Source organism: Hyla sarda, chromosome 1, assembly GCF_029499605.1.
Source record: "Hyla sarda isolate aHylSar1 chromosome 1, aHylSar1.hap1, whole genome shotgun sequence".
NCBI classification, from domain to species: Eukaryota; Metazoa; Chordata; class Amphibia; order Anura; family Hylidae; genus Hyla; species Hyla sarda.
The window spans coordinates 196,225,258-196,253,047 of record NC_079189.1 but is presented as its reverse complement, the minus strand read 5'-3'; the positions used below and the strand labels follow the sequence as shown (position 1 = coordinate 196,253,047).

General features: G+C 42.5%; 1 protein-coding gene across 1 annotated transcript; it reads left to right on the top strand.

Moving 5' to 3' along the window:
* Nucleotides 1-5,954: 5,954 nt before the first annotated feature.
* LOC130303552 (NADP-dependent alcohol dehydrogenase-like) lies at nt 5,955-27,626 on the top strand. The gene is made up of 9 exons (XM_056551831.1): nt 5,955-6,050; nt 7,499-7,600; nt 13,331-13,469; nt 16,180-16,267; nt 21,648-21,870; nt 22,715-22,975; nt 23,099-23,234; nt 25,795-25,930; nt 27,423-27,626. The coding sequence occupies exons 1-9, from the start codon at nt 5,961-5,963 to the stop codon at nt 27,445-27,447; spliced, it is 1,200 nt and encodes a 399-aa protein (XP_056407806.1). The 5' UTR covers nt 5,955-5,960; the 3' UTR covers nt 27,448-27,626.
* The last annotated feature ends 164 nt before the right edge of the window (nt 27,627-27,790 follow it).

Below are 27,790 nucleotides of genomic sequence, written 5' to 3'. Positions count from 1 at the left end.
TCCTTCTACTTGTGAGATGTTCCCTGTGCCACTGGCTGCAAAACAACCCCAAAGCATGATTGATCCACCGCCATGCTTAACAGTTCCCCTTCTTCCCCAAACGTACCTTAGCTCATTCTGACATGGTGTCACGATTCAGCTAGCTGGATGTGGATCCTCTGTGTCAGCGAGGGATTGGCGTGGACCGTGGACCGTGTCTAAGATGCTACTGGTATTCACCAGAGCCCGCCGCAAAGCGGGATGGTCTTGCTGCGGCGGTAGCAACCAGGTCGTATCCACCGGCAATGGCTCAACCTCGCTGACTGCTGAGAAGGCGTGGGACAGAAGGACTAGGCAGAGGCAAGGTCAGACGTAGCAGAAGGTCGGGGCAGGCGGCAAGGTTCGTAGTCAATATGGATAGCACAAGATCTGGAAACACAGGCTTTGGACAACACTAAACGCTTTCACTGGCACAAGGCAACAATATCCGGCAAGGGAGTGCAGGGGAAGTGAGGTATTATAGCCAGGGAGCAGGTGGAAGCTAATTAGGCTGATTGGGCCAGGCACCAATCATTGGTGCACTGGCCCTTTAAATCTTAGAGAGCTGGCGAGCGCACGCCCTAGAGAGCGGAGCCGCGCGCGCCAGCACATGACAGCCGGGGACCGGGACGGGTAAGTGACTTGGGATGCGATTCGCGAGCGGGCGAATCCCGCTATGCGAATCGCATCCCCGCCGGCAATGTCAGTGCAGCGCTCCCGGTCAGCGGGTCTGACCGGGGCGCTGCAGAGAGAGAGACGCCATGAGCGCTCCGGGGAGGAGCAGGGACCCGGAGCGCTCAGCGTAACACATGGTAAGTATGATGCCGGGACCGCAACAGCTGTTTAAATACTAAAGTGAGGAATGCATGTGCCCCAATGCTATGCAACTATATGCACTGCGGACACTACAAAGAATCTACAAAAGTGCACTGTAAACGCTATAACGTGTGAAAACTAAATGAACTGACATTAGCATAAAACTCTGAGCGTATTGACCAAATGAACTATGTGTGCGTATACCCGAACTGTCTCAACGAACGCCCACTGTTAATGCTACCATGACGATAAACACTTAACCACAGTATCAAAGTAACAAGCAGATGTAACGTATAACATAAGCGAAAGAACAGTATAATTAATACCAGCATATATAAATTACAAGCATACATACAACATGAATCTATGAGCGTGTGTATGTGAGTGTGTTATGTACAGTATAACTCCTACGAGTGTATGTCAGACATGAAACCTATAAGCATGTGTACTGTATAAATACTACCAGCGAGTGTACAGTATAAACCCTCTGATCGTATTTACAGTACAAACCTACGAGCGTGTATACTGCATGAACCCTAAGAGCGAGTATACTGTATAAATCCTACGAGCGTATGTACAGTATAAACCCTCTGATCGTATTTACAGTATAAACCTACGAGCGTGTACAGTATAAAACCGACGAGCGCGTATACTGTATAAATCCTACGAGCGTATGTACAGTATAAACCCTACAAGCGTATACTGTAAATTTCCTACCAGCGTATGTACAGTACAAATCCTACGAGCGTGAATACTATATAAATCCTACGAGTGTATGTACAGTATAAATGCTATGAGCGTAAGTGGGGATGAGCTGTGCAGGAGGAATACATCATATATCTCCAGTGGTGGAAGATTATACAATAAAAGCAGCCACCTGCCTTTGGCTGTCTGGAAATTATGGTAGTTGTAGTTTAGCAACAGCTGGAGGCTCCCTGTTTGGAAACACTCTGCCAGAAATGGTCTGTTCATATTTTTAACAGCCATAACACAAAAAAAAAGCATGCTAAAAACACATAATGAGAATAGAGCCACACTTGCCACCCTGGCTATAGTTCCACCTCTAGTTATGTAATCACAAGAGGTGGGGATACACCGGATCGGAGCAGGGCCAGGAGGGGGAAGGAACTTCTCATTGCTGTATACATTATACAGTCATCTATATAGATGGCTGGATAATGTAATTGTGATAGCCTGGGGGAGTAGGGTATGGGGAGTGTAGCAGTGCGGTAATTAAAGGGTGCTTGTTAACCCTTGCTATTCGTGATGCCAGGGTGAGGGCTCCTCAGTAATGCTTGTCCTACCACCACCCTTTCAAAGAACAATAGGGAGGTAGAAAATATTAGAATGTCCACAACCGGAGAGTTTTCTGAAACAGGTATAACTTTTACTGAAGATTCTCCGCAAGCTTCATAAACCGAACAGTCTCTATGCATCCAACTGCTTTCTTTGGAGATTGACAAAGGTTGGGACTTTAGAAATTTAGAGTCTTTAGGGTATTATGCACTGTTCCACTGGATTTAGGGGATCTAGTTGCGGTCCAGTAGTCACGCTAGCTTTAGCGGGGGTAGTTTAGAACTCACGGTTTAAGTTCAGCTGAGGCCGGAAGGTTTTAAGGCCCAGCATGTCTTTGCAAGTTGCGCAGATCCGTCCTGCTAGTCCGGCATCCATGAGAGCAGCAACCCAACAAAGCGATAATTGGCTACAGCTCCCTTATATGGGCAGAGGCTGGACTAGTGCTAATTGGTCCATACTTGTGTCAATCACCATTACAAAGGCTTGTGGGTAACACGTGACCCAAGGACCTCCAAAGGTCCTCCAACATACCATAGAGGATATTAACATGGTCATATAACCGAAGGTCCTGCGACGCTAAACAAGGTAAGTACTATACATTATATTAGATATACATTATTATTAAATATATACATGTATTAACATTAGAGAATTAGAATTGAGGAGAGGCGACTAGGGGCTGTCCCACCTGAGGGATCCTACCTGAGCATGCAGTACAGCATGCAATAGGGTACCGGGACACCACATAATTACTGGATACTGTATGGCCAGCAGAGGTAAGTAGTAATGCTTCGCATCACTACTTGCCTTCTTAAACCCTTAAACTCCACTGGCTGTGCACTCTGCATCCGACCCACGAGTGGTTCCCAAAAGGCAGTGAAAAACTGCCAGAAACCCCCAGAAAGAACACTAAAACACAAACATGTTTGTCTCCATTGTATATGCCCAGTGACACAACTATAGAGGTCACAATGGTCGCAATATCCACTGGGCCTCATAGCCTGGGGGGCCCGCAGGGTTAATGCCAGGTGCGGGCCCTTTAAAATTCACTGCAGGGCAGGACAGGCTAGGGGCTGATGGGAGCAGACGTGCCCCGCGCAGGCACGCACGTCTGCTCCAAGCCCCTGACACGACCCTTCCTCCACCGCCTCAGATAGCAGCACCGCGGCACTGATGGTAAGTGATCTTGCCTGTGGGTTGAAGAGACTAGAATGGAGGAAGGAGTAGCCTAGGGATGGGGGTGGGGGGTTGTTGTTAAGAAGACTGATGACATACCTAGGGGGGAGTTAGATACGGTGGGGGCTGCAGAGATCGAGGACAGCGTGCGGGGGTGTGGTATTTTGTGTTCATTGTGTAATGAGAAATGGGGGGAATTGGCTGCGATACTGCATTCAGTGGGAGAGTGAGGAGGGGGGGTCTACAATGGAGGAGTGTATATAAGATAGATGTGTGTTTATGATACATGTAAGTATGACAGATGTGTATGATGGATGTGTGTATGTAGTATGATAGATGTGTGTATGACAAATGCGTATATGTATGATGGATGTGCGATTGTATGAGATGTGCGATTGTATGATAGATGTGTGTATGTATGATGATGTGTGTATGTATGATGTATGGATGTGTGTAGATAAATGTGTGTATTACAGATGCATATATGTATGATATATGTGTACATGTATGATGGATGTGCATATGTATGATATATGTGTGTATGTATGATAAATGTGTAAATGTATGATAGATGTGTGATCTATCATACACACATATATATTATACATGAAATACATACGCACCTCCATCATACATGCACACATATATCATACATACATTCACACATCTATCATACATGCACACATCCATCATACATGTACACATATATCGTACATATACGCATCTGTCATACACACATTTATCTTACATACACACATCTATCATACATACATACATTTATCATGCCCACATCTATCATACATACACACCTTCATCATACACACACAAATATACATGCATACACACCTCCATCATACATATGCAAATTATACGATAATGGTTGCACTAGGCACCACCCACGCCTCTAGGTGCTTGTTCTCAGTCCCGATAATGTTTCATGTGAGGAGTATAGTAAAGACCTATGGTGCTCATCTGATAGAGTCTCATGTACAGTCACCAAAATGCAAGAAATGAAGAGGAGAGCGCTTACCCATTCTGGTCTTTCTTGTTAGAAGTTTATTGATGTAGACACCATGTCAGAAAACACTGATACACCTCCGTATATTGCTGTGCATAGCAAAGCTAATGAGAGTGTTTCACCTAGACGATGGTGGCTGTTTCAGGCCATGTCCAGGGGCCCTGATTAAACGCTGAAGTGTGTGAAACGGCCGTCGTCGTCCAGGTGAAACGCACTGGTTAGCTTTGCTATCTATGCACAGCATTACACGGAAGTATATCAGTGTTTTTTGACTTGGAGTCTACATCAATAAACTTCTAACAAGAAAGACCAAAACGAGTAGTTGCTCTACTATTCATTTCTTGCATTTTGGTGAATGTACACAAAGGAGCGGGGAGGAAGACATAGAGCTTGGGGGGGCAGAGGAGCGGGGAGGAAGAGGACTTAGGGATCTGGAGGAGGACAATGCAGGGGTGGGATTCTGCTGAAAAAGAAATTGTGTGTGACAATATTATTATTATGGGCACAGTGTTTGTCAGGGTTATATTCAGAGGGTATGGTGTATCTCAGGGTTACATTTGGAGGGTACAGTGTGTGTCAGGGTTATATTTGGAGGGTACATTGTGTGGAATGGTTATATTTAAAGGGTACAGTGTGTGAAAGGGTTATATTCAGCGGGCACAGTGTGTGGCGTTATTATACTTGGGGTACAGTGTGTGGCAGTATTATACTTGGGGGGGTGCAGTGTGTGGCAGTATTATATTTGGGGGGGTGCAGTGTGTGGCTGTATTATATTCAGGGGGCACAGTGTCTGACATGGTTATAATGATTATTGTCTTCATATAAAGGATGAGAATGCTGACAAAGTGAGGAATCAATGATGACTGGGCATCAGACTCTGCAGAGGAAGATGTAGCTTGAAGAAAACATGGAGTTTGGACCAGATGAAGAAGAAATAAAAAGAACGGCAACAGAGAAGATGTCACTAAGGTCACTGATATAATTGTGTTTTCTCCTGACTGTCCCATCAGAGCTGTAGACACTTGTAAGTTTTATAGTACTGATGGCTGTTCCCTAATCTGTGACTCTCCAGCTGTTGTGTAACTACAACTCCCATAATGCCTAAGTCTCTCCAGGCATGATAGAAGTTGTAGCATTGCAACATTTGGAGAGCCATTTTAACCGTGGTGATCGGTGGGGGTCCCAGCAGTTAAACCCTCAACAATAAATTGGCTGCTTATTCTAAAATGCCTATTTTTGGACCCAATCCGGCCCTGGCGTAGGGGGGCCCAGGGTAATGTTTTGCATTGGGGCCCTTGAGTTTTCTAGCTACGCCTCTGTATATGCGTACTTGCTACAGCAACAAACCCAGGTGAACCTGGCGATTCCATAATGTCTGCTAGGATGTGTATTTGCTGCATGACTTGCTACATTCCGTAACATATGACTAATGTTGTCCTAGCTAATTTATCCTTCAAATAATAATAATTCGGCTGGTGATTTATTAACTTTTTAGCAAACAATGAATTGTCAATGTACAGCACATCCTTTTTTGATACAACAAGTATTAACTTTCAACCAGGCAAAAGACAGTATATAAAAGGCTGCCTTGCATTCAGTGTTTGAAGGATATACTCAGGGAGGGGCATATACTCACATGCACAAAATAAAACTGAGCAGCTTCAAGCTGAACTGCAAGACAGTGGAGATCAGTGGAAACACCAGCACCATGAGCACCGCAGGCAAAGTATTGTACCCTTGTCATTCTAACTTTACTACGTTGATTTTTCTTAGATAATTGCCTATTTTGTAACATTGTTTTAGTATATTTGTGCTTGTGTGTTGTTTTTTTTTTTTTTTGTGTTTATGGTTTATGTTGTTATTTTCTATATTTAGGCTGTGGCTTATTTGCAGCCTGTGGAGTTGGCAGGTTTGAGGTGTGGCTGATTTGATCAATGTTTTCCAGTGTATTTCCAGCTGTTGCAAGACTACAACTCCCAGCATGCCCGGACAGCCTTTGGCTGTCCGGGCATGCTGGGAGTTGTAGTTTTGCAACAGTTTGGAAAGTAACGTTTTTGACAGCTAGTCGGACTGATTTGATATTGCTTGTGTTTTGCTTAATATGATACATAATGATCGGATACTGAGGTCTCCTGTTTTTGAGCTAGCACATAGCTGTTTACACATCTGAAAGGACACACATAGACGTAGTAGGAAATAACACAGCTGTGTGTGTGTGTGTGTGTGTGTGTGTGTGTGCGTGCGTGCGGCAAACATTTAAAAACTGAAAAAAGGAGGCCTGAATTCTTTGAGTTTGCTAAATTCTTTTCATCATTCTGCTCACGCAGAAGGTGGGCAACGCAATACTTTAGGCTAATAAATGAATAATACAGAAAATGGAGATTTTTTTTCATTACACATGATATATGGAAATGCTACACTATAGGGAAGTGATGTTATTTGTGCCTGAAATTATTTATCTATTTAGATATGTATCTTCTATATGGTATATGACATTTGCATACATAGTAAAGTAATCACAACTGTTAATGCTGGGTTCATGATACCGTTGTTTTTTCTATTGTTCTGTTGCATCATAGGAACAGAACAACAAAAATTACAGTAGTGCCCGATTCTCTGTATGCCACACACCTGCATAGTCTGTCAGACCCAATTGGCTTCTGTCATGGTGTCCGGCATCATATCACACATAATAACTTTGAGGGTGCGTTCACACATTAGGGACTAGCAGCAGGTTGCCTGCTGCGGGTAATTCGTTGAGAGTTATGCTACTATTTATTTGAATGGGTTCGCGGAGTAGTATCAGATTTGCAGACTTTCAGTTGACCCATTCAAATGAATGGTAGCATAAGTCGCAGCGGATTTTCCGCAGTAGGAAACCTGCTGCTAGCTACTAGCGTGTGAATGCACTCTACGGTAGGGTCCCAAGTGTGCCTCCAGCTGTGCCCGTGTGAGCTGCTTGCAGAGAGTCGTAGCTGGCAGAAACCACCTTATTGGCGTTCTAATAGCTGTACATTTTGAAATATGGCCATAGGACAAACTATTACATAACAGTTAATTACTGACATGATGACTAGTCATAAAGCCATGGGCAGGTTCCCATGTTCATCATAACATTAATTCTGCTTGATAATTATATGAAACCTCATCCAAAACAATGGCTTTATTTTTAAGGTCATCAAATGTAAGGCCGCTGTTGCCTGGGAACCTAATAAGCCCCTCAGCATTGAAGAGGTTGAAGTAGCTCCACCAAAGGCTAAAGAAGTCAGAGTAAAGGTAACTAAAGTGTCTAATATTTACTTTGCTAAGACCATACTGTAATAAACAGTAAACTTGGTGATGTGCTGTGACTGGTCCAACAACTAAGGTAGAAAGTAACTGTGTGCTACTGGCAAAAAGTCCAGTTCTGTTCTTGACAATGAAATAAAGAGAATGATAAATAGCTGTGTGCCATGATGGGGACTCTCAGGGCCATGGCAGGGAGTGCACTTAACTCACTGTGTCACCACTCAAGAGTTAATGTAACCAAACTGTGTACTTTTTTTTTTAAACCAGTTTGCTTTGAACAGCATTGTACATACTCGACCACTATTCCAATGAAACACTGGGTCTCAGAACCCTGTTCTAATGATCAGGTTTGGTCCTGGTGCTGAGACCTCCACCATTGAGACACTTAAAATATTCTAAATAAAGCTATTGAAAATGTGTTGGATTATATGGGAATGTCATAAGAAATCGTCAATAATCAGATTTTTATGTTAAAGAATTGTTGGTTTTCTTTTGTTTTCTAAGCATAGACAGAAGTACAGTGAAAGGTGACACCAGTGAAGAGATGTCACTGTATCTATCACCATTCAGAGTAGAAAACAGCATCCCTGTAGAATGACTTTTGAAAAGGTTGCAGAGAAGGCCCAGTAGCATGTCTAATTAATGTGAAGGGGACAGGTCCTGTCTATTGTTGCCTATGTCCATAGGTACTGCTATATAGCATATTATTAAAGGCTGTTAAAGCAGCTTAGGCAAGATGGCCACCCCCATAATAATGCGAACACAAAAATTACAATCAAAAACAGATTACAAAAAAGAACATGTTTCGGTATCTGAAAATCTTTACAGTACCTCTATAAGCTTTCAATTTCATACATTGCCCATTTGAAATGAGCTACAATATAGCACCCATAGGGCATGATCTCTTGCATGGGCATGGTCTACAGTACCTCTGTGGGCTTTAATACACCCCCCCCCCCCTCCTTTTATAGGTCAATGAAAATTGGCACTTGCAGGGCAATTGGGGCAGAAAAGCGCCCTCTGCCACTGAGATCCCTATGCCTCTAAGGCTATGTTCACACTACGGAATGTCTGCATGGAAATTCTCTGTGTGGACAATACGCAAACTGCGGACGCCAGTTTATGCCGGCGCTAGGACCGCACAGGAATGCACCGTCTCATAGACGGCTATGCATGCCGTGTGGAGTCCGCAGAAAGAATGAATGAAAACCTCTTGCATGGAAATTCTGCTGTGTGCACAGCGCAGCAGAATTATGTTGAATTCAATGGAACTCTGCTGCAGCAGAATCTCCATGCCGAATTCCAATGCGGAATCCAGCACGGAAATTCCGAAGTGTGAACAGGGCCTAAGTGAGACTGAGCCTACACAGTTGATTGAGGCTGTAGACCTCATTATTGAAGGAGCCACCCAGGCTTCATATACAGACCTCTGCTGCATGCAAAAGCCCTAACTTTCCTTTAAAGCATTACTACTGTCATTAATGTTACCTTTTGACATGCGTTAGGCATTTCAAAAGTGAACCCCTTAATGACAATGGATGTAAATGTACATCATGATGCGTTGTGACTTACAATCCCTGTCCCAACATGTTTCTTGACAATGTGCTGACATTTAGTAAAGAATGGGGTGTGCCATCCAAGTGCACATTTGTTTGAAAATGATCAAGTAAAGACAAGCTTTTTATTTAATTTTTTATTAGTGTTTGCCAACAAGTGGTTATATAACCTTAACATTGTTTTAGCAACTGTTGATGAGTATTTATAACTTTTGAGGGGAGCTATTACTTGTATTTATTTTTTCATACACAGTTAAAGTATGAAATCCAAATCCCCAAGTTCCAATAACAGAAGGGATGCAGCTAGATTAAAGAGGTACTCCAGTTACTAAAAAAGCGGACAGTAAGATTTATAAAAAGTGGCATGTCACTTCTCTTTCTGTGTTGTTCCATTTCTTGGGGAGAAGCAGCAGACCTGTGCATTTAGAGGTGAGAGCCAGGCCTCGTTCAGGAGATCAAACGTCAGAAACCCCCTGTGATCACACACTTATCCCTTCAATTAGATAGGGGATACCCCTGTGATCACACACTTATCCCTTCAATTAGATAGGGGATATGTTTTTATGAAGTGTGTTACCCCTTTAGATGAACCAGTGGTGAAAATAAAAAGGTCACTTTAATTTCTTCAGTAGGGGAGGGGTAAATTAGGGAAATGAGGCTCAGCAAAGGCAGAACCGGAAACACAGTTATGGACCTATGTAATGCATTCAGGTGAATGCTGCAATGGGAAAACAATGACTGCTGGCCTCTGAAAAGTATCTAAATTAGTAGCAAAGGATAAAGGGACTCAATCAAATCATGGCATTCCAAAGAAAACAAAACACACACAAAATAACATAAATCAAGAATGTTTATTCTGCAAATTCCTATTAATATCCATGCAAGCCAGTTGCACATTTTATACCAACTTAATAGAAACTGTCTCTTTTAGGTGTGCTAGAGGGGAATGTAATAAATGCATACATGTTATCACATTAAATTAAATAGGGCATATTGACTTCAGATTTGGGGGGGGGGGGGGACTGATCACTTCTTTACCTCTATGTGCATGGGGAATAGGGCATAGAGGATAAGATGTCTGATCGCGGGGGTCCTGCCACTGGGGACCCCCGCAATATAGCATGCGGCACCCACCTGTTTCTGCTCCGGAAGCGCTGGCGTGACATCACGACTCCGCCCCCGTGTGACGTCACGCCGCGTCCCCTCAATGCAAGTCTATGGGAGGGGGCATTATATAAAACGTACAATGTGAACAAACCCTCACACCCTTACCAGCCTGGATCCCATCTGTAGCTCCGCCCCACGGACCCAGCTGGGACTGGAGGGAATTTAGCAGACTTTGCCTTCTGTATACACTAGATACAGCTATCTATAGATGTATATATTGTTTACTGCCCAAAGGGTTAAACCTACACTGTCCAGCAGTGTAAGTTAACTCTTTCCTTGCTGGGCTGGCGCTTAGCACACAGCTCAGAAAGGGGTTAAGTGAGCCGGCAATGTGTATACTGCACACACATTGCAGGCTTACTGTAAGTTCTTGCTGGTCAGTAGATATAGGATGTATATCTACTGCTCAGCATCAGCTGTTCTCCCAGCTCTGTAGCTCAGCTACATGAGCACAGCTGAGTCCCAAAATTCACTTCAGGAGGATTGCAGAAGGTGTCAGGAGTAGTGACATCTGCTGTGATCTGTCCCTTACTGCAGGTACTAGTGCTCCCAACATGGAGCACATTCTGCTCCATGCTGGGAGCTATAGTACCTGCATTAATAGACAGATCAGAGCAAGTGTCACTTCTGACACCCACTGCGATCCTCCTGTATAATGTATAGATGCAGGCGGCCGCTCTTCTATGGTCCCCTGCACTGACGTGTGTATATATACACCTATTTATATTTCCCACAGAGTTGTGATTGGCTGGAACTATCTGGAAATATGAATAGGTGTATTATATACAGCAGTTCAGGGGACCATAGAAGAGCGCCACCCGCATCTATACATTATACAGAAGGATCGCAATGGACCCGGGGTGATCTGTCAATTAGTACAGGTACTACTACTCCCATCATGGAACAGTGTGTTCTATGCTGGGAGTAGTAGTACTACCTAAAAAATGTAAAAATTAAGTGAAACACACACACACACTACATTTTTATTATTGTCGGCTACATTTTTAGTGACCTGCCCACCCAGATTAATTGATAAAATGTTGTTATAAAAAAGATACATTTTGTTAAATGCAATTTTTTTCCATCACTACTGTATCTTTATTTTATTTTTTTAATGGTACCCTACGAAATGTTTATGAAAAAGGTATCTCCATCACTTTTTTGGATCACTAAAGTCCAAAAAAAGAATAGTAAACCGCCTAAAAAAAAAAATGCCAAAGTTAAAACCCACATGGTGTTTTTCTTGGTGTTTTTTACTCCCATAGACTTTTATGGGAGGAAAATGCCGAAGTATCAACAAGGTCATTTTTGAAAAACTGCCAAGGAGCCCAAAATAGCAGATCCAAGTGGATCTGGCATTTTGCAGTTCTCTATTGACTTGCAGCTAACATCTGGCCGCAGCGTTTTTTCACAAAAAAAAACGCCATGCAGCATAATGGGCATTTTTATTGGCATTTTTGGCAAATTTATTGGCAAAATAAAAAACAAGTGGAAACCTAGCCTAAACATTGCCTACTTTTTAATATATTTAAAAAAAATAATATTAATAGTAGTAGCTGCCATGATAATTCCTAAGCTATCCATTTGCTCTGATTTACCATGCCAAAGATAATGTGGGCACAGAAGCAGCAACTGCATCAAAAGCAGTGGATAAGATACAGCTGCCACTTTGATAAATTACACAGAGGGTGGGGATCCCTAAGTCTGCCATTTTGATAAATTTTAGGGCCTGACAAGCATAATCTACTTCCATACAGAAGTATTTAGTGTAATATACAACAGAAATTAATATAGTAATATACACTAGAAACCATGGACACATTGATATTGCTGCATGTATAGGGACCCAAACTCTAAAACTTATCATGTAACACGGCTATAGCTATAAACACGGCTCTATCCATAGAAACATAAAGCAGAAATAAAAAAATAAAATAAAAAATGGGACACAAACGATTTTTTTTTAAAGTGTTTTAATATTGTAAAAGTAGGAAAACATATGTATGCTGTACTTGGTTATCACAAGCCAAACCGCATCTGTCACGATTCGGCTTACAGGTAGTGGATCCTCTGTGTCAGCGAGGGATTGGCGTGGACCAAGCTGGTGGACCGGTTCTAAGAGGCTACTGGTGTTCACCAGAGCCCGCCGCAAAGCGGGATGGTCTTGCTGCGGCAGTAGCAACCAGGTCGTATCCACTAGCAACGGCTCAACCTCGCTGACTGCTGAGAAGGCGTGGGACAGAAGGACTAGGCAGAGGCAAGGTCAGACGTAGCAGAAGGTCGGGGCAGGCGGCAAGGTTCGTAGTCAAGGTGGATAGCAGGAGTTCAGGAACCACAGGCTTTGGACACACTAAACGCTTTCACTGGCACAAGGCAACAAGATCCGGCAAGGGAGTGCAGGGGCAGTGAGCAGATATAGCCAGGGAGCAGGTGGAAGCCAATTAAGCTAATTGGGCCAGGCACCAATCATTGGTGCACTGGCCCTTTAAGTCTCAGAGCTGGCGCGCGCGCGCCCTAGAGAGCGGAGCCGCGCGCGCCAGCACATGACAGCAGGGGACCGGGACGGGTAAGTGACTTGGGATGCGATTCACGAGCGGGCGCGTCCCGCTGTGCGAATCGCATCCCCGACGGCCATGTCAGTGCAGCGCTCCCGGTCAGCGAGACTGACCGGGGCGCTGCAGGGAGAGAGACGCCGTGAGCGTTCCGGGGAGGAGCAGGGACCCGGAGCGCTCGGCGTAACAGCATCATATCGGCAGATCGGCCATCACTCCATTTCAGCAGGGGCAAAACTGGACCCCATATGTTTGTGATCTCAGGTCTCCTCCCCATCTTGCAAATAGAAGAAAAGTGTGTTTCATGGGCAAAACTGTTAAAAGTTAGATGTTAGGAAGTCTCTCGCCTTACAAATTATATAATTTTGTTCAGTCTGTGGTGTTTGGTCCCATGAGTTCACAAAACTTGTAAACTATTTTTGTATATTTTCTATGTTACCTAGATTATCTCTTCTGGTGTTTGCGGATCTGATAACAGCGCACTTCATGAAATAATACAAACCAAATTTCCAGTAATTTTGGGTCATGAAGCCATTGGAGTGGTTGAAAGTGTGGGTCAGGGGGTCACCAGAGTTAAACCAGGTGAGTCGGTAGTAATTGCAATTGTACTGAAGTTAATATTTTCATATGTTAAGGCAATAACATTATTTAATACTAGAAAGTATACACCCCCACCTTTGACTTGTTTTCACCTTAAGGCTAAGTTTCCACTTGGTTCTTTTTTCCTGGCAGTTTTTGGAATACTGCCACTGCAGTTTTTGAGCCAAAGTCAGTAGTGGATCCATAAGGGAGAAGTGTAAGTTCTTCCTTTATATGTCCTATTCCTTTTGAATACACTTCTGGCTTTGGCTCAAAAACTGCAGTGGCAGTATTCCAAAAACTACCAGAAAAAAAAACAAGTGGAAACTTAGCCTAAAGGGGGTATCCAGGTTGGGTGTGGTATTACAAATTTTCTGTATCAACTTCCATGGAACTGAGCTGCAGAACCACACTCAACCTGGAGACAGACAGGGAGCGTTTTTTGAAATAAATAAGCTCTGTTTTTCGATTCCTGGGTAACCCCTTTAACCAGTGAAAGCAGTGCATTATTGGTAATTTCATTGAAAAATTGAACAAAAGGAAAATAAAAACTCTTATTCACTAAGCCACCTCCATCTTCAGCAGACATGATACGTTTTACTCTATTTGGAGATGATCATTTTGCCCTTTACATAGTTTTAAAGCCACTTGGGTTAGAATTTGGTTCTCATATTGGAGCTCCGTTAGTTCAGTATTTCTAGCCCAAACCAAAAGTGAGTTCAAAACCCAAAAAGGTATACATTTTCTCCTTTTGGGCTCGTTCATACTAAGGGTATGCACCAATGAAAATTTATTTGCTGAATTCCCTTGTCGATCCACAATCTTCCTGCTCCATGCTAAATGGAGCCAAAATAATCCAGAATCATTGAACCATTGACAAATAAGATTTCTGGCAGATTTTACCAGAAGAAATTGATGGATGTGGGCAAGGCAGAATCGGAACAGATTCTCCATAGTGTGAACAGGGCTGTATAGTTTTTCTCTGCGCTGGTTCCACTCCTTGTTTTGACTGACCAAATACTATGTGTGATCCCACCTGTAAGGGCTTTATGTTGATCAATGTCCTACAAGTCATTATTTACTGGGATTTAACACAGGTATAAAAAAAAAAGAGGGACATAAAGCTGCTGAATATTCAGAAAGGGGGTGTTCACACTGGCAAAAAAAAAATTCACCCCAAAAACATGCAGTTTTTAACTTCTATTGACTTTTATAGAGAATGTGCAAAAAAGCACGAGGTTTTCGAAAAACAGCAGTGAAAAGTGAGAGCTGAAATAATAAAAAGTGACATTTAAGAAAATCAAAATTCTTTTCAGAGCAATTCTACTTGGAAACTCGCATTGAAATCAAAGAAAGCTTAAAAGGAGTACTACCATGCTGACAACTTATCTCCTATGTAAAGGATAGGGGATAAGTTGCCTGATCGCGTTGGGTCTCGACGCTGGGGACCCCCGCGCAGCACCCCGCTCTCATCAGGCCCCGGAGCGATGTTTGCTGACTGCCATTCACGGGCCGGAGTATCGTGACGTCACGGCTCCGCCCCCATGTGACATCACGCTCCGCCCCCTCAATGTAAGTCTATGGCAGGGGGCGAGACAGCTGTCTCGCTCCTGCCATAGACTTGCATTGAGGGGGCGGAGCGTGACGTCACACGGGGGCGGAGCTGTGATGTCACGATCACCGGCCCCGTCATCAGACCCGGAGCGGATGTTCGCTCCGGGGTCTGATGAGAGCGGGGTGCTGCGTGCGAGATCGCGGGGGTCTCCAGTGGTGGGACCACGCACAATCAGGCAACTTATCCCCTATCCTTTAGATAGGGGATAAGTTGTCAGCATGGTAGTACTCCTTTAAGGGTCTATTCACACGTACAGTATTCTGTGCAGATTTGATGCGCAGGATTTCAAGCTGTGTTCAGTTTACATTGAAATCTGCAGCAGAAAATCCTGCACATCAAATCTGCGCAGAATACGTGTGAATAGACCCTAAAGGGGTACTCCGGTGGAAAACTTTTTTTTTTAAATCAACTGGTGCCAGGAAGTTAAACAGATTTGTAAATTATTTCTATAAAAAAAAAATCTTAATCCTTCCAGTACTTAATAGCTGCTGAATACTACAGAGGAAATTCGTTTCTTTTTGGAATACAGTGCTCTCTGCTGACATCATGACCACAGTGCTCTCCGCTGACATCTCTGTCCATTTTTGGAACTGTCCAGAGAAGCATATGTTTTCTATGGGGATTTTCTCCTACTCTGGACAGTTCTTAAAATGGACAGAGGTGTCAGCAGAGAGCACTGTGGTCATGATGTCAGCAGGGAGCTCGGTGTTCCAAAAAGAAAATAATTTCATCTGTAATATTCAGCAGCTAATAAGTTTTGGAAGGATTAAGATTTTTTTTAATAGAAGTAATTTACAAATCTGTTTAACTTTCTGGCACCAGTTGATTAAAAAAAAAAAAAGTTTCCCACTGGAGTACCCCTTTAAAGGTAATGTCTAAAAAAAAAAAAATACACATGAAAAACCAGCACCAAAAAAAAACACGTTTTAGATTTAGATTATTTTTTTCTTACTGAGGTCTTGTTTGTGAATATACCCTAATAATGTAAATAATACACAACCTTTTACAACAAGATCAAAAAATAGCAGTGATCTTTACAACCAGTAAACAGTACTAAGTATGCTAAGACTCTTTTTTTTTTTTTTACTATTCTCATAGGTGACAAAGTCATCCCTTTATTTGTCCCACGCTGTGAATCATGCAGAGGTTGCAAAACTCCAAACAGTAACCTGTGTGAAAAATTTGAGTGAGTTTATTTTATATAAAGTAATTTACAACCAGGGCCAGACTGGGACTGAAAATAGACCCAGAATTTTAGACTAAGCAGCCCATTTCAGTCACGGGTTTGATTATGTAAAGGCTGAGATAGAAAGGGGAGGAGCTACATGTTAATCATAGTCATAATAGGGTAGATAACTGTGAAAAAGTAATAAATCAAATATGTATGTATGTATATAGCATTACCATAGCTTAGACAATTCCTGAAGATAAACACATATACCCCTAAATAAATCACATAGAGGGGCATTTACTAATCTTTTACTATGTAGTCTGGTTTTTACCCTGCTTTTTTTCTACTTCATTTTTGACTATGTGCGACAAATTTACTAAATTGTTGCACGGCATTAATAAATTTGTCACACATAGGCAAAAGTGGGAAATGTACTTCATGTAGTAGAAAAAATAGTCTGTTCCTTTTTCCAGCTGTCTGAATAGGTTTGTCTGCTGGTTTCCTTCTGGATCTTTTGTTTTTGAGTTTTTTTTTAGCTTTTTCACCACATCTAAATAATTCAATAACTACAGTGGTCCCTCAAGTTACAATATTAATTGGTTCCAGGAAAACCATTGTAAGTTGAAACCATTGTATGTTGAGACCATAACTCTATGGAAACGTGGTAATTGGTTCTAAAGGCACCAAAATGTCATCCAAAATAGGAAAAAGTGACAAAGAAAAATAAGTAGATAACTAATATAGATAAAGCAAATCCTTACATATAAAAGTAATAAAGATCTGCTGGGAGCTGTAAATTACTGTCTATGTCAGTGTTTCCCAAGCAGGGAGCCTTTAGCTGTTGCAAAACTATAACTCCCAGCATGCCTGGACAGCCAAAGGCTGTCCGGGCATGCTGGGAGTTGTAGTTTTGCAAAAGATGGGGCCACCCTGCTTGGGAAACACTGGTCTATGTAGAGGACAGGAGCTTCTTCAGGGGTCCTGTACAGTACAGGCAATGTCCCAAACAAGTAATGGAGTCGCCCTCACCTGGTGTCCAAAAGAGCAGCTAACCCTGATACAGGTAAAGTGTACAGAACATGTAATACCAGACACCAGTCAGTGCATACACTTCAGTAATACAGGGGTTTTACCAGTGAATGCCCATTTTGATTGGTTGGTTCTTCCAGCCATTGACACGTTTTACAGATCTGGACTGTCTGTAGCATTGTATGTTGAGTCTGGTTTCAACTTACGATGGTCCAGAAAAGACCATTGTATGTTGAAACTATTGTATGTTGAGGCCATTGTAAGTTGAGGGATCACTGTAAATTGTAGTCATGGCTCAGAAGTGGTAAACGGCGTTTAGTGTGTGTGTGTGTGTTTATTACATTTTTTTAACACAGTTTTTTTTCTCCCTAAATGTACTTACACTTTTGTTTTTTTTTGGTTACTTCTTCTACAGATCTGTGACTCCTTCGGATTCGGAGGACTACTTCGATGACCAGCGTTTTTCTTTGCTTGATGTTAATAAAATGGTTAACGAGGGCTTGTGGGGGAGTGTTTTTTATAATAAATTTTTTTTTAAACCTGTTGTGTTTTATTTTTATTTTACTTTACTAGACAGGCTTAGTAGTGGAAGCTGTCTTATAGACTGAGTCCATTACTAAGCCGGGCTTAGCGTTAGCCACAAAAACAGCTAGCGCTAACCCCCAATTATTACCCCGGTACCCAACACCACAGGGGTGCCGGGAAGAGCCGGTACCAACAGGCCCGGAGCGTCAAAAATGGCGCTCCTGGGCCTAGGCGGTAACAGGCTGGCGTTATTTAGGTTGGGGAGGGCCAGTAACAATGGTCCCCGCCCACCCTGGTAACGTCAGGCTGTTACTGTTTGGTTGGTATTTGGTTGAGAATAAAAATAGGGGGACCCTATGCGTTTTTTTTATATATTTAATTATTTATTTAAAAAAAAACCGCATAGGGTCCCCCCTATTTTCATTCTCAGCCAAATACCAATCAAACAGTAACAGCCTGACGTTCCCAGGGTGGGCGAGGACCATTGTTACTGGCCCTCCCCAGCCTAAATAACGCCAGCCTGTTACCGCCTAGGCCCAGGAGCGCCATTTTTGACGCTCCAGGCCTGTTGGTACCGGCTCTTCCCAGCACCCCTGTGGTGTTGGGTACCGGGGTAATAATAGGGGGTTAGCGCTAGCTGTTTTTGTGGCTAACGCTAAGCCCAGGTTAGTAATGGACTCTGTCTATAAGACAGCTTCCACTACTAAGCCTGTCTAGTAAAGTAAGAAAAAAACACAACAGGTTTTAAAAAATTTTTATTACAATTAAAAAATTTTATTACAATTATTACGTTAACCATTTTATTAAAATCAAACAAAGAAAAACGCTGGTCATCGAAGTAGTCCACCAAATCCGAAGGAGTCCACAGGATACACGGATCTGAAATGAGAAGAAAACAAAAAAAATTGGTTAGTACCTCACACATCTCCCGCCCCGCACGACTACAACTGCCAGCATGCCCTTACAGTAAGGACATGCTGGGAGTTGTAGTTGTGTGGTGCAGGAGATGTGTGGGCAAGTGACAAGCTTGTCCCCTGCCCCCAGCTGCAGGACTACAACTCCCAGCATGCCCTTACAGTAAGGTGGGGCGGAGGCTGGGCACAGTGTTTCCCAACCTGGGACTTGTAGTTTTGCAATATCTGGAGGCACCCTGGTTGGTAAACACTGTTTTAGGCCAGTGTTTCCCAACCAGGGTGCCTCCAGATGTTGCAAAACTACAAGCCCCAGCATGCCTGGACAGTCAAAGGCTGTCTAGGCATGCTGGGAGTTGTAGTTTTGCAACATCTGGAGGCAACCTGGCTGGGAAACACTGGCCTAAAACAGTGTTTCCCAACCAGGGTGCCTCCAGATGTTGCAAAACTACAAGTCCCAGCATGCCTGGACAGTCAAAGGCTGTCTAGGCATGCTGGGAGTTGTAGTTTTGCAACATCTGGAGGCAACCTGGCTGGGAAACACTGGCCTAAAACAGTGTTTCCCAACCAGGGTGCCTCCAGATGTTGCAAAACTACAAGTCCCAGCATGCCTGGACAGTCAAAGGCTGTCTAGGCATGCTGGGAGTTGTAGTTTTGAAACATCTGGAGGCAACCTGGCTGGGAAACACTGGCCTAAAACAGTGTTTCCCAACCAGAGTGCCTCCAGATGTTGCAAAACTACAAGCCCCAGCATGCCTGGACAGTCAAAGGCTGTCCAGGCATGCTGGGAGTTGTAGTCTTGCAACATCTGGAGGCACCCTGGTTGGGAAACACTGGCCTAAAACAGTGTTTCCCAACCAGGGTGCCTCCAGATGTTGCAAGACTACAACTCCCAGCATGCCTAGACAGCCTTTGGCTGTCCAGGCATGCTGGGAGTTGTAGTCTTGCAACATCTGGAGGCACCCTGGTTGGGAAACACTGTTTTAGGCCAGTGTTTCCCAACTGTTTTAGGCCAGTGTTTCCCAACCAGGGTGCCTCCAGCTGTTGCTAAACTACAACTCCCAGCATGCCCGGACAGCCAAAGGCTGTCCAGGCATGCTGGGAGTTGTAGTCTTGCAACAACTGGAGGCACCCTGGTTGGGAAGCTTGCGCAACTTACCGGCTTCCGTCGGATCCAGCGCTGCACGACACTGCCGCGCGACACTGCCGCGCGACGATCTCCGACAGCGATCGTCGCTGGAGCCTCGGAAGGGTAAGTGAACTTCTTCACCGGTCCCTTTCAGCTGTTTAATTTTGCAACAGCTGGAGGACTACAGTTTACAGACCACAAACCAGTGGTCTGCAAACTGTGGCCCTCCAGCTGTTGCAAAACTACAACTCCCAGCATGCCTGGACAGCCAATGGCTGTCCAGGCATGCTGGGAGTTGTAGTCTTGCAACATCTGGAGGCACCCTGGTTGGGAAACACTGTTTTAGGCCAGTGTTTCCCAACAAGGGTGCCTCCAGCTGTTGCAAAACTACAACTCCCAGCATGCCCGGACAGCCAAAGGGTGTCCAGGCATGCTGGGAGTTGTAGTCTTGCAACATTTGGAGGCACCCTGGTTGGGAAGCTTGCGCAACTTACCGGCTTCCGTAGGATCCAGCGCTGCACGACACTGCCGCGCGACAGTGCCGCGCGACGATCTCCGTCAGCGATCGTCGCTGGAGCCTCGGAAGGGTAAGTGAACTTCTTCGCCGGTCCCCTTCAGCTGTTTAGTTTTGCAACAGCTGGAGGACTACAGTTTACAGACCACACACCAGTGGTCTGCAAACTGTGGCCCTCCAGCTGTTGCAAAACTACAACACCCAGCATGCCCTGACAGCCAAAGCCTATGGCTCTCAGGGCAGGAGCCCGGGCTGACATTACAGTGCAGCCGCCCGGGCTCCTCATACGGTTTCCCCGCTACCCCCCTTGTCTCCCGCCCGGGCTCCTCATACGGCCTCCCCGCTACCCCCCTTGTCTCCCGCCCGGGCTCCTCATACTTCACTTTACTTTTTCTTCCCTACTGTACTTTTTTTTTAAATCAACTGGTGCCAGAACGTTAAACAGATTTGTAAATGACTTCTATTAAAAAGTATTAATCCTTTCAGTACTTATCAACTGCTGTATGCACCACAGGAAGTTCTTTTCTTTTTTGAAGTTCTTTTCAGTCTGATAACAGCGCTCTCTGCTGACACCTCTGTCTCAGCAACTGTCAAGAGCAGGAGAGATTTGCTATGGGGCTGCTCTGCTCTGAACAGTTCCTGAGATGGACAGAGGTGTCAGCAGAGAGCACTGTGGTCACACTGAAAAGAAATTCCTCTGGAGCATACAGCAGCTGATAAGTCCTGAAAGGATTAAGATTTTGAAATAGAAGTAATTTACAAATCTGTTTACGTTCTGGCACCAGTTGATTTTAAAAAAAAAATATTTTTTCACCAGAGTACCCCTTTAAAGTGTAGGCAGGTTGCACCCTCTCCCTCAGATTTGCATTGAGGGGGCAGGTGTAACATTACAAGGGGGTGAGACCGTGACATTACGATCCTCCGGCCCCTGTATCGCCCGTCAAAAGGCAAGGAGCGAAGTTCGCTCTGTGCACAAAATGTCAGGGGGTTCTGCAGGAGAGATCCCGGGGGTTCCCAGCGGTGGGACCCCCGCGATCAGACATCTTATCCCCTATCCTTTGCATAGGGGATAAGATGTCTGAGGGCGGAGTACCCCTTTAAAGTTCTCCTACCATTTATTACACTACTTCATGCAAAGATCTTGAAAACTGACTGATACAAAAAGTATATTAGAAAATGTCACTTATCATTGCACAATAAATACATTCTATTTGCTAGACTTTTAATATCCTTTTCAATAACATTTAGCTATCTCTTAATTGTTTTTCTTACTTTCTACACTAATAGGTTTGGGTTTTCCACCCAATCGGGACTGATGGAAGATGGTACAAGCAGGTTTACTTGTAAGGGCAAACCTATTTATCATTACGCAGGCACAAGTACATTTTCGGAATACACTGTTGTGTCTGACATTAACATTGCCAAAGTGGATACACATGCCCCTATCGAAGTTTGTCTCATAGGCTGTGGATTTGCAACTGGATATGGTGCAGCTATAAACACTGGTCCGGTATGAATTTCAGTTATTTAAAAAAAAAAAAATTTGAAAAGTTTGTATGCTGTGTAAACATATGGCAAACAATTTTAGGATACTATTTTTCATATTCAGATGTATAATATGTATTTTGTATGAAAAGAAGAAATTCAGGGAGGGACAAGAAGAAGGATCTAGATGTAGACTAAGACAGTACAGAATATAATTTTGGCCATGAGTTATAAATGAATATAGAGAATTAAGTTTAGATCTAATAGGATCATATTTTTTCAGATATAAAGCAGAACACCTGATTTAAAAGGGGTATTCTGGAGATTAAAAAAAAAACAAAAAAACCTGCCTTCTACTACTTTGCAGCTGCTGTTAACTTACATTAGAAGTTGGGAAGTTCAATTAATATTAACACAGGGCTCTCTGCTGCCACTTGTGTTTATGTTGGGAACTGTCCTGAGCAGAAGAATAAAGAGGTACAGGGAGTCATATTTTAAGTGGCACTGCTTTGACCTGCATTTTAATACATGAATGATGAGACATGATAAAGCAGTACAGCTGCAAAGCCCCCACAAAAAGGCCACAACTATCTATTCTTCTGCTCAGAGCAGTTCTTGACACAGGTGGCAGCAGAGAGCACTGGGTTGAACTGAAAAGAACTACACAACTTTCCCCTAAGCATACAACAGAAGGCTCAACTTTTGATAAATAGGAGTAATTTACAAATGTATATATCATTTCCTGGCACCTTTTTTGATTTAAAACATTTTCCAGAACTTTTAAAAACAATTCTGGAATCCATTTTTCATGTATCCTTCATGTTGTTTTACAGATAACTAAAATGGTCTGTTAATTTCTCATTCCTCAGGTGACAAAGGGTTCTACCTGTGCTGTATTTGGCCTGGGAGGTGTTGGTTTCTCAGCAATAGCCGGATGTAAAGATGCAGGAGCTAAACGAATCATTGGAGTTGGTTCACATAAAGAAAAGTTTCCTAAAGCCATACAACTGGGAGCCACTGAATGCATAAGTCCAAAGGATTATGATAAACCCATTCATGAGGTCATCTGTGAGATGACTAATGGAGGAGTGGATTTTGCCATTGAATGTGCAGGACGCACTGAAACCATGGTAAGAGGAAAATACAACGATGTTCAAAAATTGCACTTTTCAGGTTCTACATTGATAGTTCAATACACAATATAAACCTTTCTTTAAGGTTTTAAAATGGTTTGTCTACATTTTTATTTCTAGATGACTGCTCTACAAAGTACTTACTGTGCCAATGGAGTTGCTGTACTGTTGGGAGTGGCATCTCCAAAGGATGTCCTTCCTTTACATCCAGGTTTGCTTCTCTGTGGGCGTTCACTGAAAGGATCTATATTTGGAGGTAGGCTATCTAAAAAAAAATGAATAGCTACAACATTTTTTTTTTTGTGGCAGCCACAGGGTGTTAGTAAGAGTACCTGTTCATGTTGTGACGCGAGGGCACTGTTCTCCTATACACGGTCAGAGATTGGCGGCAGCTTCTCCTGGGCCAACACGATGAGAAAATAAACACACCAATGTCAGGTTACGGATAACTGTCTTTACTGAGCAGATGGAGGTGGAATTGCATAGACAACTGACCTTTGGTGCATGAGTGCAGGGTAACCCTTTGGGAGCCCTGTTGCCGTTCTGAGTCTTGTAGTAGTTGAATGAATAAACTCTGGTAGCTAGGGTCCTGCCAATAAAATCTAGCTTTCTCCGCAGGGGCATGAATTTCCCACACACGTGAATTTTCTTGCAGGATGACCAGGATAGAGATGAGGGTTTAAGTAGGCCTCTCCTTAGAGCACACAACACACAGCACACCTGAGCCAAGCTGTTGCTCAGGAACCTGGATGGAACTAGAGTCAGATTAACAAATGTCTAGCACTAGACTGACTAACTCCTCCCCTGTACCTCACTATACAGGGGAGACTTTGCGGTCTCATTGGCAGGCAGGGTCACATGGGGTTCACTCCAGGGTCTCATGGGTAGCACTCTTAAAGGCACAATAACATGTTAAACGTATTTACATAGAAAAATAATAAAAATAATTCCGGAAAATATATTATTCTTATATTACAATATACAAATAATTAATGTAACAGTAGGACTTTAGTGGGCCCAACACCTTGTGCTGTCAAGATGCCCTAGATGGTCCAAAACCATGGGACACCATATTTTTATATAAAGATTTTTATTAATTGTTTTTCATTTTGTCTTCACAAAGGAGAGTAAAAGTAATTTTTATTTTTTACAATAAATAACCAGACCAAAAATAAAGGTACGAGGGAATAGAGTGAAGGGGAAAGTCTAAAAGATTGATGAATCTTGTGTTCTTTTGTTAGCAGAGTCCTTTTGGGTTTGAGCTATATAAGGTAATTTGTACTTTAACATTTTAACTTTTCTAAGGTCCCAGAAGCAAGTATCTTGTTTGCTTTTTTTTTTTTTTTTGTCATAGTTTATGTGGTTGAGCTGTATGGTGGTTATGTAGTGTAGACCATGGCACAGATGTATTAAAACAAAAGACAGACAGCGCTCCATAGTGTGATACCTTTGTTGCACAAAAGATAACTCACCAACTGTTACACTCCACCAACTGCAACAATGGATCAAAGCGTAGAATGAAGATATGGTGTCTGCAGCCACTCCATGTCTCGTTAGGTGTAGCAGACAGTAGAACTCCAAGGTGTAGACGGGATACAAGGGCGCTCAACGACCAGGTAGTAAGACAAAAACGTTTATTCACCCATAATGCAACGCGTTTCACAGCACAGCTGCTTCATCAGGCATTGATGCCTGGCACAGATGTGGCAGCTTCTTTCATTTAAGAAATATGGAGGCCATTGTGCTCTTGGGGACTCTCTGGCCAGTAGAATTAGATTTTGTACCCTTCTCCACACAGTCCTGTCTCTGAGCTCTACAATTTTTTTTCCCCCATTGCTTTGGTTTTTGCTATGAAATGTATTATCAGCTGTGAGACTATATATAATATATAAACTATATATATATATATATATATATATATATATATATATATATATATATATATATATATATTTAAAAAAAATCACAAATCAACTGGTGCCAGAAAGGTAAACAGATTTGTAAACTACTTCTATTTCAAAAACTTAATCCTTCCAGTACTTAACAGCTGCTGTATGCTCCAGAGGAAGTTCTATTCTTTTTGAACTTCTTTTCTATCTGACCACAGTGCTCTGTCCATGTCAGGAACTGTCCAGAGTAGGAGAGGTTTGCTATGGGAATTTACTCTGGACAGTTCCTGACATGGACAGAGGTGTCAGCAGAGAGCGCTATTGTAAGACTGGAAAGATCAACTCAACCCTATAACATAGGTCTGAACATCATTTTAATAAAAATCTCCTGGTGTGTGTGTGTGTATATATATGTATATATATATATGTATATATATATATATATATATATATATATATAATTATATCTCTGTTCAATTCCCCCCCCCCCCAAATTAGCTGGAGGTATGCATACATACAGTATGTTACTATACCATAGTGTCGACTGTGTAATTAAACGAAAATTTGTCACATTTCTGCAAGGTTGTAGGCACAGAGTTTAATACATCTGGGGCACATGTTAAGTGGACTGTTTGAAACCGTGCCCTCAAACATAATGGCCAGACATCATGTCAACCTAGCATTACAAAGATGGACAATGTGCATGCATATTTACATATACTGATTCTCAATACAATTCATTGATTTATTAGAAAAAATGTGGCTATTGCAATTATACACGTGTACGTGCCTTTTACAATGAAAACTATTCTTATGTAAGTGGCGTTCAAATATATGGGTATAAATAATGCATTGTGTTTTAAATGTGATATTTTTGTCAATTGTTGTTGCAGAACGTATGAATAAAAACAATATTTGTTTGTCTAGGCTACAAGCGGGATGATGTCCCACAACTGGTTAAAGATTATATGGATAAAAAGATCAATCTGGACCATCTGATTAGCAAGAAGTTAAAACTGGATCAAATCAATGAAGCATTTGAGCTGATAAACAAGGGAGGAGGGTAAGTACATTAAAATAGCATAGAGTAGATATATATTTCTCTAATTGTGAAAATTAAGTTTTTTTTTTTCCAATCATATCTTACAGAAAAATGTTACCATTTTGTATTTTGTGGAAAGAACAAACAAGATATATAAACCATTTCCAAACTACTCTCCACATAACACCTCAGTACCTCTGCACTCGACCCAACCCATCTCACCTTATCTCCAACCTGACTATTCATCCCAGCCACAACACTGGCACTTTTCCATCATCAATTAAACATGCTACCATCACACCCATCATCAGCAAGCCATCCCTGGAGCCATCATCTTTGTCCAGCTATCGCCCCATTTCGCTTCTCCCTTTTTCTCAAAACTTCTTGAGCAACATGTCAACCATGAACCTACCTCTCATTCAATTCACTTTTTGACTACCATTTAATCTGGTTTTCTTCCTTACCACTCTACTGAAACTGTCCTAAGGTGGTCAATGATGTGCTGACTGCTACAGCTTCACCCCCATTTTCTGTGCTCCCTCTCCTTGACCTTTTCTCTGACTTTGGCAAAGTCCACCATCCGCTCCTGCTACAAACTCTCTCATCCTTAGGAATCACAAACTTGGCCTTCTCAAGGAACTCCTTATAGCTCAACTGTAAACTCGCTGTTCCTCACTTGCATGTTATCTTGCACTGTCACTGTTGGAGTACCTGAAGGCTCTGTCCTGGGGCCCCTACTCTTCTCCATCTATACTTTTTAGCCTCATAGAATCCCATTAAGTATCACTTCTATACTGATGACATTCAAATCTACCTCTCTGGTACATGTGCCATCTTTCTTTCCAGGATCCCCAAAATGTGTGTGACCTATATCTTCCTTCTTCTCTGGCTTTCTAAAACCTAACAGAGAGAAAACATGGAATTAATTTTCTTTCTATCATCTCCCAAATCTAGATAACCCACCCCCTCCCCTGATCTACCAATCATAGTCAATGGCTCCACTCTACCCACTCTACCACCTCCTGCGACCTCACCTCAAAAACCTTTCTTTAATCCGCTTATTCCTCAACTTTGACTCAACTAAACTACTGGTACATGCGCTCATAATCTGCAGCTTGGACTACTGCAACATCCTCATCTGTTATCTCCAATCCATTTTCAACTTTTAGCAGATTAGCAGTCAATTACAGAAAATGTATAATGGAGATTCTTAAGAAATTTCCTTAATACAGCATTCAGAAAACAAATCAAGATTTAAGAACAAAATGTGCCCAAAGGTGTCCATAGTATTTTTTATCTCAGTTCAGCATAAAGGAATGTGATATTCTCATATAAATCCAGCAATGACTGGTTTCCAAGAGCATGTCTTGAGGTGCGACATGCCTAGATATAACCCATGCTCAATGGATGACCAACCAATGAGTATGTATTACAAAGCTGTATCACATACATCGTAAGGTGATTTTTTTCCCTTGTACAATCTATAACTATGTCTCTGTCTTTCTTGTTTCAGGGTTCGTAGTATTTTGATATACTAATCATTCTGCAGGCTGATCTATGGACGATGGTCTTTAGATGATCTTCCAGCTCCTCTTTAATGATAGTCGTGCTATTTTGAATCTGGACATGCATTGTTAAATCTAGTGTATCATGTTTTCTGTACATGGTGGTAGAATTGGATTATGTTTTCATTCATCTGCTATACTAAAATGTTCAATAAAATGTTATAGATAATTGTGAATTTAATTTATTTTAAATTGTCTATGGAAAGAAAGCTAGAAAGCACACGTTTCCAAGGAAGCCCAATAAGCTGTTTTTTCTTTTTGTCTTTGGACAGTAAACACTGTATATTTTGCATAACGCACATGGGATATTTGAGAT